Source organism: Primulina huaijiensis, chromosome 3 (assembly GCF_012295235.1).
Source record: "Primulina huaijiensis isolate GDHJ02 chromosome 3, ASM1229523v2, whole genome shotgun sequence".
Taxonomy (NCBI): Eukaryota; Viridiplantae; Streptophyta; class Magnoliopsida; order Lamiales; family Gesneriaceae; genus Primulina; species Primulina huaijiensis.
Window position 1 is genome coordinate 22457562 of NC_133308.1, and position 17707 is coordinate 22475268.

General features: G+C 36.5%; 1 protein-coding gene and 1 pseudogene across 1 annotated transcript; one reads left to right on the forward strand and one right to left on the reverse strand.

The window, feature by feature from the left end:
* Positions 1–4652: 4652 nt before the first annotated feature.
* On the reverse strand, positions 4653–11837 carry LOC140973783 (proline--tRNA ligase, chloroplastic/mitochondrial-like; annotated as a pseudogene).
* Positions 11838–13660: 1823 nt separating this feature from the next.
* Positions 13661–16731, forward strand: LOC140973784 (receptor-like protein EIX2). The gene has a single exon (XM_073436845.1). The coding sequence runs from the start codon at positions 13774–13776 to the stop codon at positions 16684–16686; it is 2913 nt and encodes a 970-aa protein (XP_073292946.1). The 5' UTR covers positions 13661–13773; the 3' UTR covers positions 16687–16731.
* The last annotated feature ends 976 nt before the right edge of the window (positions 16732–17707 follow it).

The window sequence follows — 17707 nt, forward strand, 5'->3', positions numbered from 1 at the left end:
AAGTCAAAGTGCAATGCTAGCACATAGAGTCTCAATGTTGTCCCGGGTCGTAAGGACTAATGGTGTACAACCATAAACTAGGACGTTTCCACTCGATAAGTGCGAACCACTTGGAAAGTCCTTTATGGAGGGTTGTTCAGTGCACTCGACCTGGAGCACCTATCTGCATGCTCGGACATCACACTGTCCCCTACCAATGAAACATGGTACTCACATCGCAGATACTAGTCTCAAACTCGAGCGGACTATATCCTTCTTAGCGGCGGCTGAATCGACTAGGAACTGTTTAGGATATACAGTATTGCAAATATGAGTTTCATTGAAACAACCCACTCCCATGACAATAACATTTAATAGAAATAACGTACGCGGAAGCATTTCATTTAAAAGGAAAAGTACTAAATAGCATTTACATTATAACCATTTTTTAAAACTAGCAACATTACTAGTCACAACATATTATCTATACATAATCAAAAGCCAATACAAAGTGTTCCCATCATTCATTACAAAAATACATGATATTTTAAAGCTTTACATATGTTCACTCCACCACAATTTAAAGTGACATAACCAAAAATTCTTTCCCATGGCATTTTATATGACTTCTCCCGCCTCGAACAATCCATTTCAGTCCTTTTTATCACCTGCATCACATGACATTAACCGGATTGAGAATAAACTCAGTAAATAGAAAGCTGTACGTAGCAATTACATACATATAGCTTTGGCTTAAAACATGGCTATGGCAATGGCGTTTTTGGCAATGACAACGAAGAATGAATCATAAGTCTCAAATCAATTTAAAGGGTATCATGTCATGAATTAAAGGAAGGAAATGACAGTGCTGTGACCTGTGGCAAGTATCTCTTAGATATAACTATCAAAACTGTGAGAGATACTTCATAATCATGTGATTGGCCAATGACATGCATGAATTACTATCATTCCTTGGCTTTAATTATAGGAAACTTCATTGAGGCAATACATCAAACACTTGGTAGGAACAATGAGTTACTAGCTCCTTTGTCATGGAAATGCTTGAACAATGAACATATAACAATATATGGATCAACTATATATCAATGAAAGGAGCTAATTATCAATAAACATGGCTTATATACATATATTCATCATGTGAGCACAAGGAGAAGTTTCTACTTACAACCCATAAGCACTTGGTTGTTATGATCACCTTGAAGGAGTTCCTATACCATAATACATGAATTCAACTATTAAGCCATCAACCAAACCATCAATTGCCTTCAATTTCTTAAACTCTCTATCAACTTAGGAATATAAAATTCTTACCTTGTAGCTCGAAATATAGGTAGGAGACACAATAATTTCACTATAAGAACCCTTGAATTTGAAGTAGAAATTGAAGGGAAGAAAACCTTGAAAGGAGAAGGCAAGAAACGATGGGAGAAGGAAAAGAACGGAATGAATTGGGTAGAAACATCTATACTAATCCATAAATAAGCCTTCAAAATACACCAAAAACGTGTTTTCTATGCCATAGACACTGAGCCCGTGACCCCCTCCGTGTAGAGGTCCGTGTACACACTGGAATTCACTCATTTTTCTCGGCAAGATCCGGACCCCGTGTAGGGGTCCGTGTAAAGGTCCATGTACCCTCTGTCCAAGGGCCAAAACTGCACTTTTTCTTCCGAATTTGCAAAAGTCGTCAACATGAAAGTTGTAGCCCTATGTGTTTTCTTGCATCTCCCACTAGTTTCAGGTCATTTGAAGGTTTGAGTAAAAAGTTATGCCTATTCTCCCAACATGTGTTAGTGCAAGAACAACGAAACACACGACACACTTCGGGCCACTTTTGGCTCGTCTTCCTTAATGATTTGAACAAAACTCTAAACATAAAAGTTATAGCCTTATATCTTATATTTCTAATGGAAGTGGCCTCACATCAATTGGATCAATATACAAAACATTAGACTAAAAACCACAACTACTGCCACATTTTTCATACCGTTNAACCATATTATTTATCCATATATTTCATTTCATAATCCATCTAATGACTAATCATTTATTTATCACATTAATTACATATATCAAACGGAGCCTTAATTTTTTTAAAAAATATTAAAATTATCTTAAAATTTTATCCGAAACACTTCTACTTAATCACGCTTTCTCGCTCTTTTTAAAATACTTCTCACAGGATCCAATAATCATGATCAGCATTATGGGATTAATCACTGGATGTCAAAAACTGCATAGTTTTTTCCCCAAAATATTGGTTATATAGTCAATTTACATGCACGAACAAGACATTCTAATCCACGATATATGATAATTGTTGGATAAAAAGTGAGTAATGAATAAAAGAAAGCGAGAGATCGATGTTCTACAATAGGAAATGAGCCAAGTATAGTCTTCTTTATTAGCTCTAATTTTGAGCTAAGGGCTTGGGTCTCAAGAGACACCAGAAGTTTTTGGAAGGGAGAAGACGTTGATAGGCTGAGTCTCGGTGAAACACACGCACGCAGTCGACCGGTGTGGTGTGGTCTTTTGACCGTATTAATCTTTTTGGACAAAATTTATTTGGGAAAATGTTTTTTTTCTCGTCTGCGTTCGGATCAAACAGTGCGTTCGTCCAAAAGGCTGTGTTTGAATCAAGTGCGTCCCTTGGCCTTTCACAGAAAGTTGCATTCGTATCCACAAGGTTGTGCTCCTTCTACGCAAATGGTGGATAGACTACAAATAATCCCTCAATCTGCATTGTTCACACTAGGCTGCGTTTGAATCCAGTGAGTCTCTTGGCATTTCACATAAAGTTATGTTCATATCCAGAAGATTGTACTCCGTCTACGCAACTGGTGGATAGAATATAAATAGTCACTCCATCTACATTGTTCACACTTTTTTCTCGCATCTTAGTTGCATTTCCTTCTCATTCACTTTGTGTTTGAAAGTTCTACATATTTCATTTGCTGCTATCAAGAGTTGTTGTGTTTCATTCTGTCGATTTAAAGTTGTTGTATCTTAGAGACGATTGTCGTCGACGTAGAACACTGTTATACGAGGAATTTCGTTTTGCGGATAAATGATTTATCCTTGTCTCGACTTACTGTTTCATGTTGCTGCACATTATTCCAGATTAATCACAATAATTATTGTCTAATTTTTCCGCACAAATAATATGTAAAAATTATATGAGGTCCACATTTACATGATTTAATCATTTTAATTCATATAATAAGAAAATTAAGTCGGTTAATTTTCCTTTCTAGTAAAATACCATTGATCAATATTTATATCAACTATAAAGAATATGAAGGAATTGTAACAAAGAAAAGAAGGTGGGTATTTTAATGTTTTGAGCAATTTTTTTACAATTTTTTTGGTCAGGAGACGTGTCATATCCTTGTTCTAAAATAAGGTAAATCAAGCCTAAAAAAATTTAAAACTAATTATTTAAAACGGAAAAATTAAGGGTATATTGATTCTAAATTTTTAATAACTTTTGTGGAGAAGTCCTCATGCATTGCAACTACTTGGTTGACTTTGTTAGGCTAGTTGAACAAATATCTGAAACAAGCCACATCCAATAATTTAATAAGCTAGCTGTCTCACACACGAATAATATACATCAGCATATTTTAAAATATTTTTCTTTTCATAAATCAATCAAAACATACTATTTGAATAATTATAATATTTAAAAGATAAGATTTGAGTTATATCATAACTATTATTTAAATTTTTCGTAAAGCGACATACACTCTGTCTTACAATTGATATTAAAGTCAGGATAACATATTTGCTTCTCATCTATTACAAAGAGTGAAATTATGGTAAATGAGATTTTTGAGATTCAATAATTGTTTATGCTAAAAAAACAATCGAAAAATGATATTTGAGCTATTATACGTTTTAAAATATTTAAGTTACATCATTATCACCGTTTATAATCTTTGTTAAAACGATAATTACTCCATGTTATTCTATCTAAATTGAAATAATTAGTAGTATCATTACCTTTAACAAATAATAAACATATACATTAGTAATACCGGCATAGAGAAACACAGTGAATGCATTATAACATAGACTGAGATTACGTATGTTGACTCGCTTGTGAAGCAACTGATATATATTTTAATAAGGCTGGCATGACGATGTCGGGTTTCGACTTTGATTTTACTTCTGAAATTTCAAGTTTTTTTGCCATTAAATTCATTTTCAGAATTTGACAATTTCAGATCATGTGGATTTAATTAGTCGGGTTGATTTATTTTTTTGATAATATCCGAATTTCGTCCCCTTACATTCTTAACATGTTGCGGAATCGGGATCCAGGACTTAGCAGAGATGCAGAATATCCAATAAAATTTAATTGACGAAATATCAAATATTGTATGAGAAAATAAATATATCATGCAAAATTCTGAAATATGTATATGTATATGTACATATAAAACAGCATCTTATGTCCTCTCACTTCATGTTAAGTGCAGCATATTGCAAAGATGGCCGACAAAATATGAAAGCCGTTATATAGTTCTTTGATCAAAGAAAAAAAAAAATATCCCCCAGAATAAAATGTGTAACTTGTTGGCGAACTGTTGATCTTAAAAACCTCAATATTTGGCAATTTGATGATTTGAATGGAAGATACGGCTTCGGGACTAGTAAGATTTGGCGAAAATTGCAACTTCATCTGCTGGATTGCCAGTCATCAAGCATTTCTTTGCCCACTTTGGCTGTTCAAAAGGGAAACATCTAATAGTCGCTCCGTTTCTTCTTCCACCTTCAGTTCATCTTTGTCGCTGTGTACACAGATAAAGAAATTCTCACGTTGGATGCGACAGAGTTATAAGGGAATTGTATGCATCTTGTGTTGTGAAAATCGGGCATATAATTTTAGATAAGGGTGCTAAAGTACCTGGCTGACCAGGGGCCCCTTGCCCATTTTCCTTGAACTATTGCTTCTTTCAGCTCGTTGTAAGAAACCAAGTCGATAATGTTGCTAGATATGAAATTCTTTCGGTCAGAAGCAAGCAACGATAGTATCATTGTGAAGTACCCAAAATTTGAACTAATTTTCTGAGCTTCTTGACCGTTAATGGTACATATGATCAGTGTTGGCCTTTTTCTCTCTATTAAGTCTAAACTTTGCCATATTATGTAAATGCAGTAAGATTTTATTATTTCTGTTGTGAAAAAGTTACCATATAGAATCAAATTGGCTTGCTTAAAAAATAGGTGTTTGTCTACCTAGACGGTTTCTCTTTCCAGGAGATAATAGACCGTAAAAAATTTGCTCACTCACCTATCTCGGAATGATGTTGCTCGTTCTAGAAGTGAGGATTGGACCTCATCCAACTTGCCTTTTACACAAGCCACCAAAGTTGAAGATTCCATGGATATACCAAATTCTTTTCCTTGTTTTCCAGGAATATATCTTCTAGAAACAACCACACTCCCACTTGCAACATCTTGAGGACCAATTTCCATCCTTAGAGGGAACCCCTGATGAAATTAAAAAGCCTGAACACAGTCTCATATATACCATTATAATGTAGTATTATAAAGTGAAACAACAGGATTTAACTTGGAGGAACTTACCTTCATTTCCCAAAAAGTTGAACTTCCACCCAGGTGTTCTCTGCTCTGAGTCATCAACTTTAAAATTAATTCCGGAAGCTTGAAGAATTTCTCTCATAGATGAGGCAGCAGTTAAAACTCCAGCTTTCTCATCGGGCTTCATCCAGATTGGAACTATCATAACCTGCAAGAACACGTTAATAAAAATTTGAAACTCTCTTAGTATATGCAGAACACCATTAATTGGGCGTCTATATCACATGTAAAAATACAAAAGGTTCATCACACGTCATAAATTTTGTTCAAACATTGATTTTTAGCAGTACCGGGCCACTGGCACAAATGTTTTCAGTCTTAGAAGAGATATCAGTGAAGTCCTTCAAAAATGTACCTGCACAGGTGCCAGATTTGGAGGAAGCATCAAGCCAATGTCATCTCCATGCGTCATAATTATACCACCAACAAATNTAACAACTATTCCAATACACATAACCATAACCATTCTAATCCCATTTCAATAAACAACTCCATAAACAATAACCATTTAACATAATCTCAACCATTAAATCATAAAACATGATCATAACAATAATAAACCATAGAGATTAACATGATAAAGGTTGGGATATCACAATCTCCCCTCCTTATAAAAATTTCGTCCCCGAAATTTACTTACCGTCGAAGAAACTTGGATAACGATGTTTCATTTCCTCTTCCGGTTCCCATGTAGCCTCCTCGATCACTTGATTACGCCATAGAACTTTTACAAGTCCAATTTCCTTGTTCCTTAGCACTTTAACTTTGCGATCAAGAATTTGAACTGGCATTTCTTCGTAGCTTAGGTAAGGTAACAGGTCTAAGGACTCATGTCGAAGGACATGAGATGGATTGGGAAGATATTTGCGTAGCATAGACACATGAAAGACATTGTGCATTCGATCCAAGTCCGATGGCAATGCAAGACGATAGGCTCGGTCCCCAATCTTGTCGAGAATTTCAAATGGCCCAATGTATCGAGGATTTAACTTACCTTTCTTGCCAAACCGCACCACTCTCTTAAAAGGGGCTATTTTAATAAAAACATGATCACCTACCTCGAATGTCAAAGGCCGTCGACGAACATCGGCATAACTCTTCTATCGAGATTGAGCGGTCTTCATTCGCTCTTGGATCAATGCCACAACATCCGCTGTTTGTTGAACCAATTCTGGGCCCAACATCTTCCTTTCGCCTACTTCTTCCCAATACAAAGGAGATCGGCACTTTCTTCCATATAAAGCCTCGTAGGGTGCCATTCCAAATGAAGACTGGTAGCTGTTATTATACGTGAATTCAACAAGAGGCAATTTTGAATCCCAACTTCCTGAGAAATCAATTGTGCAAGCTCGTAACATATCTTCAAGTATTTGAATCACCCTTTCTGACTGCCCGTCACTCTGAGGATGATATGCTGTGCTAAAAGCCAATTTGGTACCCAAAGCTCTGTGCAAGCTCTTCCAGAATTCAGAAGTAAACCTCGGGTCACGATCAGATACGATTGACACAGGGATTCCATAGAGTCTTACAATTTCAACTACATAGACTTCATCATATTGGTTCATTGTAAACGTCGTCTTGATCGGAAGAAAATGGGCCGATTTGGTTAACCTGTCAACAATTACCTAAATGGAGTTGTAACGCTTTGGTGTTCTTGGAAGTCCTGTTACAAAATCCATGGTAATGTGCTACCACTTCCATTGTGTAACGCTCTGACCCGATTTCATAAAATAACAGCGGAATTTAAAATTTTTCTTGAAGGAAAGAAGGTTTAAAAATACATTTCCATATATAATCAAAAGTATACACATGATCAATCAAATGATACAACAAAATACAAAATATCATTTTGTATGATCATGTCCAAAATACTATCAAAATAATCTTTCCTTCTTCCATCTCTATATGCATATGACTCCGGTCTCAATCAACGTCCCGGCTCGTCGCTCTTATCTGCATCACATGAAATAACTGAAATGAGTATAAAACTCAGCAAGTGGAACTCTTACATAGCAATGTACATANTAAATCGATACTCTGTCGGGATATAAGCCTATGGTCGTTGATCAACTAATTGCATGCAATTTCTGACTATCTATTTATCAGTCCAATAAAACATTTGAAATCTCTTTTGGACATTAAAACAAACACTTTGAAGACTCTATTCTCTTTTGTATTCACTTTAACACAATTGAGATAAAAATACCTCTAATATACAACAAAGTGTATTAATACATATTATGAATCAAATGGAAGGGAATAACATGTTAAAACCATTGAAACACAATACATATATTATCTTGCGAGCACAATAAATGAAATTCAACTTACTACACTTGGAACCTTGAATCTATACCCTTGGTTGGATTCCTACAACAATAAACCAAGTATTGCACCATTAACATCTCAAAAATCACCAACCTATAACATTAAATCCATTAAACCAACACAACAACAGACCCAAGATGTCTCCCAACACCAAAACCAAGAATAAACTAAACCAAAAGCTTACCTTAACTCCTTAAACCCCAAAAGAACCATGCACGCACTTCAAAACTCCCACAAGATACTTGAATCAAAGGAAGGAAAAGAAAGGAAATGGAACCCTAGCTCTATCAAGGACTGAAGAATCGAGAATGAGGGGAAAGAATGAGAAAAATGAGACCAACTCATCCATTTAAACACTTAAAATCTCGAAACACGCTTCTACTGTTCATGCACCGCGGGTGCGGTGTGCCTTCGGCACCTCAACCAAATTTCTGAAAATGACGACGGCGGGTGTGCTGCACAAATCACCGCGGGTGCGGTCTGGTCTCGGCCAAAACAACTCTATGCAACCTAAATCGAATCGCAACGCTGATACAACACAACTACCCATCAACTAATATCAACAACACCACAAAACAATAATAACCAACAATACTATGACCCATAATCACAACTCTTAACATCTCAATCAAACTTAATCTTAACCAAACAATCCATAAACATACGAAATCTTAAACCGTACCGTTCACCAGGCTTGGATATTACAATCTCTCCTCCTTAGAGGAATTTCGTCCTTGAAATTGACGTCACTGCACAAACAACTCAGGACACTTCTCTTTCATCTCATCCTCTGGTTCCCACGTGGCTTCTTCAATCAAATGATTCCTCCAAAGGACTTTAACAATGCCGATCTCTTTGTTCCTCAACACTTTAACTTTGCGATCCAGAATCTGCACCGGAATCTCTTGGTACGTCAAATTCGGCGTCAAATCCAATGGCTCGTGGCGAAGAACATGGGAAGGATTCGCAATATATTTCTTGAGCATAGAGACATGAAAAACATTATGAACTCTGTCAATATCTGGCGGTAGGGCTAACCTGTAAGCTCGATCACCAACTCTATCCAAGATCTCAAATGGGCCAATACATCTCGGACTCAACTTTCCCTTCTTGCCAAACCGCATCACACCCATAAGCGGTGCTATCTTCAAGAACACATGATCGCCAACCTCAAACTGCAATGGCCTATGACGCACATCGTCATAACTCCTCTGTCTCGACTGCGCTGTCTTCATTCTTTCTCGGATAACGACAACGACATCAGCAGTCTGTTGGACTAACTCTGGACCCAACATCTTCCTCTCACCAATCTCATCCCAATACAAGGGAGATCTACACTTCCTGCCATAAAGTGCTTCATACGGTTCCATGCCAATCGTCGCTTGGTAGCTTTTATTATACGTGAACTCAACAAGAGGCAATTTAGAATTCCAGCTACCAGGATAATCGATAGTACAAGCTCTGAGCATATCCTCTAAAATCTGAATAACTCTCTCTGATTGACCATTGCTCTGGGGGTGATATGCTGTACTAAATGCTAACCGTGTACCCATAGCTCTGTGCAAACTCTTCCAAAACTCTGAAGTAAATCTAGAGTCATGATCAGACACGATCGACACAGGAACACCATGAAGTCTAACAATCTCTGCTATGTACTCTTTGGCATACTGGTTCATGGAATATGTCATCTTGACTGGAAGAAAATGCGCTGACTTGGTCAATCGATCAACAATAACCCAAATAGAGTTAAAACCTTTCTGCGTTCTGGGAAGACCAGTCACGAAATCCATCGTAATGTGCTCCCATTTCCATTGAGGAATCGGCAATGATANCCAGATTTGGAGGAAGCATCAAGCCAATGTCATCTCCATGCGTCATAATTATACCACCAACAAATCTGGTGCTAATTGCCCATTATGTCTGCCATACATGTTGCCTTTGTCCATTCTCATCGGTGAACTGTACAGGTAAACAGTTTATTACATCAATAAACTTATCAACACATTGTTAGCGTAATGCCATCTCCATGCACACACATCAAGAAAGGTCACAGGTTTAAAGTTCTTAACAGTAAAATTTCACTGACCTGTGTTCCAAATGCACTAGAAAAATTCTGCCCAAGGTTGTGACTTATTCCTGCCAACAAAGCCTTTCGATTTCCCATCATTGCATCAATGGTATAGGTCTTTGAAGCACCTGCAAATGTCTCCATCTTTGATTTACGACCAGCAATAACTGGTATCGCAGCTTCCTCATAAGCAAACTTGATATACACGCCAATCATTTGTAACGCCTGCAGTTCGTAGACGAGTTGGTTAAATGAAAGTGCAAAGAGTTGGAGCTATGTGAACATCTCTTTGAACAAAAAGAATTAACCTCCTTTTCTGCCTCCTCTGGAGTGGCATGAGCTGTGTAACCCTCCTGCCAAAGAAATTTAAGAGTTCTGACAAATGGTTTGGTACACATCTCCCACCTTGTCACATTTACCCACTGAAACATATTAAACACGTGGCATAAAAAAATCGATAAGTGATATCCTACATGTTGAAAATGAACAAAGAAACGGCACAAAGCACTGCACTACCTGATTGATCATCAGGGGAGATCACGGTAACTATGGATCCATTGATTGAACATGTGGTTTACCATTGTTTCACTAGTAGGTCGAACCTGCCATAACCTCAAGAAAGGCAAAAATCAAAAAGTAAACTCAGGGTCACACCAGCATTTGCCAAGAATATTGATTAATTTTCAAAAAACCAAATGCAAAAAAACGCAGGAAAAAGACGGTATCACGTCTATTTACCACAAGCTTCTCTTCAAGCTCCTTTCCTTCTCCAATTGTAACAAGAGCTAGTTCTCGACTAAAACCTTCAACATGGCTGGCTTCTTTCTCAATGAATGAATATGGTATAAACCGCAATAATCACATTAACCACTCCACCATCATATATCTAGTCAAACATCAGAACCAAGAAAATCCTTGTCACAGTAACCACTTAATTTGACAAAAGGTCTCTCCTTTCACATGTGTTTCAGCAAGAGCAATGCCTCATATGCTCAAGCCCCTGTAACGAGTGAAGAACAACCTCCAATCACTTGTCAAGAGCTAAAAAAACGTATAGCCTTAAATTATGCATTTGACACAACTTAGTTCAATCAAAACACAGTAGCTAACAATTATCCAATCCGATAAACTCAGTAGCTCAACGTAAATAACTTCAAATGTGACACCACTAACAAGAAGAATACCCATCATTCACCAACAAACAAGGAAGCTAATCGATTCCAAGCCACAAGAAACTACCAAAAATTCCAGATACCAACTGAAACAGTGTCAAATACTCGAGTTTAATGATGGACGAAGTATGAACCTCACCTGGGGTAAATACATATTACTATGACCAGTCTCCTTAAACTTCACATTCAAGTACTCCTGCACCAATCAAAACAGCCCAATTTGGAAAAAGATCCAAACTTTCTACTTATGAAGTTTCAATATGAAAATTCGAACCTGAAGAGCCTCCCAAATGGCGTAATCATAAGGGCGAATAACCATGGTGCCACGGACAGGGCCATAATCAGCGAGCTCTGCATTATCAATCATATCTAAATACCAAGCATTAAAGTCCTGCGAGCGAGGGGGTGATAACCCGTTCCTTTTCTTGCTGGAGTTTGGGCTTCGCCTAGCGGTCTTTGAGTTCGGAAGGAATCACGAGTTCTTTCTGAGCGGTGCTGCTTAGGGATGAGAAATTGGACGCGGAGATGCGACGGAGGGGAAGGCGTATTTGCTGGCAGTGGTGACGGCGGAGAATTGCTGCGGCGGCAGCGGAGGAGAGTGAAGTGAGGGAAAGAGTCGAAGAGCACCCCATTTGGTGGAGGCGCTGGCTACACAGACTTGCGTCGATGTGTAATTAGAGATGAGGTCTACATATGGCGTTGGCCTTTTGGTCAGATTTTTTTTAATTATCAATTTAAATATAATTATATTTATATAAAAACTACATTTCTCAGAAAGTTAGAAAATTTTTCTATCTAAATTATATTGGTTTTTATACTTTGTTTTCAGAAGCTTGGATCCACTCACAAATTTTTATATATACCTTTTTTTATAAATAAATTTAAATTTTTTTAGCCAAATCACATATTTCTTATATTTTAACAAACTTTGAAATTCAATTAACTGATATTATTTTACACTCTAGTTTACATTACATGAATTTTATATTACAAATAAATTTTATAAATTAAGTGGTATGTAAATAATTTCTGCTATATAGATTATATAATTTAACGGTGTAGTAATATATATGTTTGATTTGAGATTAAGTTGAAGAATATTTTTTACTTAAAACCAAGCCCTTCATTTACTACTTCAACATGATTATTTTTTTATTGCTTCATTATATGCGTATTAAGTAAATTTTCGAATTAAAATAATAACCTACAATCACGTTGATTGCTTATTTCTTCTTGTCACGCCTCAAGGACGGGGTTGGTCGACACCGGCGTTGCTCTCAAATTTACATTCGAAAACAACAAGCCTCAGAAGTACAAAATTCAGAAACCAGTCTTTTATTCATAATACTGAATATTCATTGTCTGATACAAAGTCAAATAATAATGTTTTACAGCGAAAATATAAAACCAAACATAATAACGTCTTAACAGATGCCGCGGAAAACATAAACTAGAACTGAGAAATAACAGTCTTCTTCACCAGCCCCAGAACTGAATCTGCTCTTTTTCTTCTAACATTTCTTCCTCGTTCTTATCTGAGATGGGTTTGGTGGGTGAGTGATATGGTTGTCACTCAGGAGCGGGGGCGGGAATAACTCCCAGTTTTTAAAATCATTTTTAAGGGGTGAGGCCACAAATCAGAAATTCAGAATTCATGAATGTTTCAGAATATATATTCCTACCATTAGTTCACTAGGTTTCAGTGTTTCAAAAATCAGATATCAGAAATCAAACATACAGAAACTTTGCTTTAAAACATAAATTATCAAACTGATTTCAAGATATTTATACATAAGGCTACTTACAGAAATCTGCTAGAGAGTTTCGGTTGAAAGTTTGAAATCAGCTTGTTCTCGCTACTAGATTCTACTGCTCGAAAATAGGCACTCTCTTGGCTCAAATTTCAATTGATAACTCAAGATTTGTGTAGCAACAATTTCAGAGATTTGAAGGTGTTATTTATATGCCAAATTCTGACTGTTGGACTCCCTATTAATGACCATAATCTGCTATGATGTGCCATTAACAGTCTTTATTCTATGTTAAATGCTTCAGTTACAAGTCTTAAGCAGAATCAGTAGCTATCTGCTGGAATCTCGCTACTGAATTCTTCTGCTGCTGGATTCTATCTGCTGGATTTTGTATGCTGGAAAAATATATGTCTGCTGGAAAAATACCAGCTTTTGAAATATTAGTAGCTGCTAGAACATTGTTAGCTTCTGCAAAATACTAACTACTGCTGGAATTTCAGGTTCTCATACTTCTTGTTATGGTAAGAAGATAAAAGCATTCTTATTTATTAATATTATTTGAATCTTTTTTTTTTTATTTTTTTTAAAGGGAGATAAGTATACAAAATAATATTCTTGCTCTAATAAATATGTACACATTTAGATAGACAATTTGCGTGTGGGAATTTTTTTATAATAAATATAGAGAGACATTTCATCAAATTATGCTGACTGCATCAGTTTCAATGGTACGAAATTCCAATTATTGGTGCTCATTTATGTATACCAGAAAGTAGACCACGAAGATTTATGTAATAAAAATCTCATTCACACAATTCAGAGATTGAATACAACCTCAACCGCTGTAATGTCCATCAAAGTTCAAATCTTTGATCTTCTTGTTCTTCTGTCATTAAGTATGGCTTCTGGAAATATGATCAGATGCTTAGATAGTGAGAGAATAGCCCTTCTTGAGTTCAAAAACGAGCTTGTCGATGAATATGGCCGACTTCTGTCTTGGGGAACTGGGGAAAACATGAGGGAGTGCTGCGAATGGAGAGGCGTCCACTGCCACAACCGAACTAATCACGTCGTGCGATTGAGTCTAAGAGGTCCGTCACAATCTGATGGCAATGCTCCTTTACAAGGTACGATTAGCCCTTCGTTGCTTGACTTGAAGCACTTGACTTACCTGGATCTCAGCCTCAATGATTTCGAGTATTCTCCTATCCCGGAGTTCATTAGTTCACTCAACCAGTTGAGTTATCTCAATCTTTCAAATGCTAATTTCGGTGAAACAGTTCCCCAATCTTTTGGGAACCTTTCCAAGTTGGTATATCTTGATCTTGGCTATAATTTTCTCTTCGCTGAAAGTCTTGATTGGGTAATCCATCTTGGTTTATTGGAGTATATTGATCTCAGCCGTGTATTTCTCATAAAGGAGACGACAAATTGGTTGCAAGCAATTAGTGGATTAACTTCCATTAAAGAGTTACACTGGAGATATGCCAACCTCACAGACGTGCTCCCTTCTGCTCTACCCACTGTCAATGCTTCAACTCCTCTCGCTATCCTCGACTTGTCACGAAATCATGTCTCATTTTCCACACTCAATTGGTTCTTGCACTTTAACAGTAGCCTAACTTTTGTTGATTTCTCGGTAAACAATATAACCGGTCCCATTTCGAGTGCTTTTAAAAGCCTTAGGTCCCTTGAACATCTCGATCTCTCCAGAAATGCTCTTGATGGTGGGATTCCTAAGTTCCTTGGAAATATGAGCAGTTTGTTGTACTTCAATCTGCAACATACCAAATTGACCGCACAGCTTTCCCAACTGATGATGAACTTGTCTGGGCCTCTAGAAAAGAATTTGCAGTATCTGGACTTGAGTTACAACAATATAAGTGGATCATTGATTGATTTTTCAAGGTTTTCATCCTTGACTCGACTAGCACTCCGGAGTAATAAATTGAACGGGTTCATCGAAAAAGGGTACCTGAGTATTCCTCTTTTGATTGCTCTAGATTTGTCGTCGAACAATATTACGGGTGCTATACCGGATCTAACGACATCTCCATACCTGGAAGTGTTGTTCCTTAACAAAAATATGTTCAATGGGCCTTTGACAGAAAGTATAGGACGCCTGTCGAAACTGAAGGTCTTGTATCTTGGTTCGAATCAGTTAGAAGGGGAAGTCACAGAGGTCCATCTCTTCAATCTGTCAAGGTTACTGTTATTGGAGTTGTCTTCTAACTCGGGGTTCACCTTAAATTGTAGCCCTGATTGGATCCCAAATTTTCAACTAGTAGCCGCGAGTCTCTCCAGATGCAACATAGGACCACAGTTTCCGGAATGGCTTCGATTTCAGACTGAGTTAGTGTTTCTTGATATCTCCTTTAACCAAATCACAGACAACATTCCGACATGGTTAGGTAATCTAGCTTCCAAACTAGTTTATCTGAATGTCTCAAATAACCAAATTCATGGCGTTTTCCCCAACATTACATTCTCCACTGCCATCATCAATTGGGATTCTTATGCACTTGTTCCTGATAATGGGGAAGGATCTGTATTAGACCTATCAACAAACAGAATTATTGGTCCAGTGTTCTTTCTATGCCTTACCAGCACATGGAGATTGCTAGACCTCTCAGACAACCTGTTTTTCGGCCAACTTCCACCGTGTTTTGCAAACTATAGTTCATTACAGTTTCTTAATTTGGCCAACAATAATTTTTCCGGGAAAATCCCACAATCATTTGGCTCGTTGTCATTGTTATCCTGGTTGGATTTACGAAATAATACTTTTTCGGGAAGAATTCCCTCATCCATGAGGAACTGCTATAGTTTGGAAGTGATTGATCTGGGAAACAATAGGCTAACCGGTGAGATACCAGCTTGGATTGGAACTCAGTTTTCTATAAGCTTGCTTGTTCTAAGCCTGAGTTCCAACGAGTTCTATGGAGTCATACCTTCAAGCATTTGTAGTCTAGAGAAAATCCAAGTCTTGGTTCTTTCTTCAAACAATATTTCTGGAGCTATACCAAACTGCATACATTTTCTCAGGGCCATGGCTAAAAAGCCAACTCCTTTTACATTACTTTATTCAAGCGTTACGGCTCGTAAAAATCCAGACGATGATGCCTTCTCAGCATATCGTGGCCTCTTGGATGGTGTGTATTTCATGTGGAAAGGACAGGAGCGCAAGTTTGTAAATGGTTTAACACTTGTTAGTCTTATTGATCTCTCAAACAATAATTTAGGCGGTAGCATTCCGTCTGAAATAACAGAACTAACAGGCTTGATTGGATTGAATCTTGCAAGAAACAACTTGACAGGGTCTATTCCTCAGCATATTGGTGGCATGAGCTCCTTGGATATTCTCGATCTCTCAGGAAACCACCTTTCTGGTGATATTCCACCTAGCATTTGGACTTTGAGCGTTCTCGGATTTTTGAACTTGTCCTACAACAACTTGTCTGGAATAATACCACCAAATTCGCACTTTTCCGTATCATCTTATATTGGGAATTCTTTACTCTGTGGACGTCCTATACTCAATAAATCATGCCCCGGAGATCATGAAACACATAGAGATCCAAACTTCATTGATGATGGAAAGGGATCCCCGAGTTCGGAGCATGAAGATGATTCATTTATTTCCAGGGGATTTTATCTCTCCATGGGACTTGGTTTTATCATTGGATTTTGTGGACTAATAGGGACAATAATTGCAAACAAATCGATCATGTTTACTGGTCAAGGAAAACTACAATTTTGATCATTTTATTATTTTGTTTATTTATGTTGTTCGATCTTATATTGATCAATTTATGATATTTTTAGTTTTTTTTTTCCATTGTAGTATTGATAAGAGTTATGCAGACGTCGTATAGATATCACGTCAGTGTAACATAATAAAATTGCAAAAACGACACTGACTAAAATTGAAAATTAATAACATAAATTACCAAAATCAGAGACGAATATCCTACTTTCCAGGCGAAAAGTGATATTTAACGGCATACATATCACAATAAGCGACAATTAGAATTAACCAATGGTGAAATTATAATGGCGTTAACAGCAAAATGCAACCATTTGAAAAGGGTGGTTGTCTTTTGGCTTACATAGTAAATTACGCACACTCTTCTTCTTATCTTGTACTTTCTTAAAATTGTGAAAAATGTAAAGTAAATTTTCAATGACTTGGTCAGTATGTCTAATAATCTAATCAAAAAATAAAATAAAATGAAAAATCGCTGAGGCCAACAAAACAATTAATATATTGTTGAAAAATAAAACTAATTGGGCAAAAATTTATTACGTTTGTCGACCGAAGACTTTGAATACATTTGAATGAGATATTTGTTTGCATAATTTAAAGTGAAATTTAGATTCATCTGATTTGAAGAGTGTAGAATTTGGGAGTCAGAGATACCTAAAATTGATTACGAAACTCAATTATAATAAATACTAGTATTATTAAAAATTAGTGAAAAATGAATAGATATTTAAATTTAAAAAAATAATATAATTATAAAAACTATTTTTTCGATAATTTTAAAAACTTTTCTTAAATACAACGTATGTCGATTAATTTTTTTGGCTAATAATCACTATCATATATCAAAATTTTAGATTGTGTTAACCTAAGACAATGACATGATGCTTATCGTGTTTAGTGTATTGATGTCGACCACCAACCTTAATACATATTTAATTCTTTAATTTTTGAGAAGCTATATATTATTATTTTTTAACATGTGATAAAAAAATATATTTTTAAATCAAATTCAATA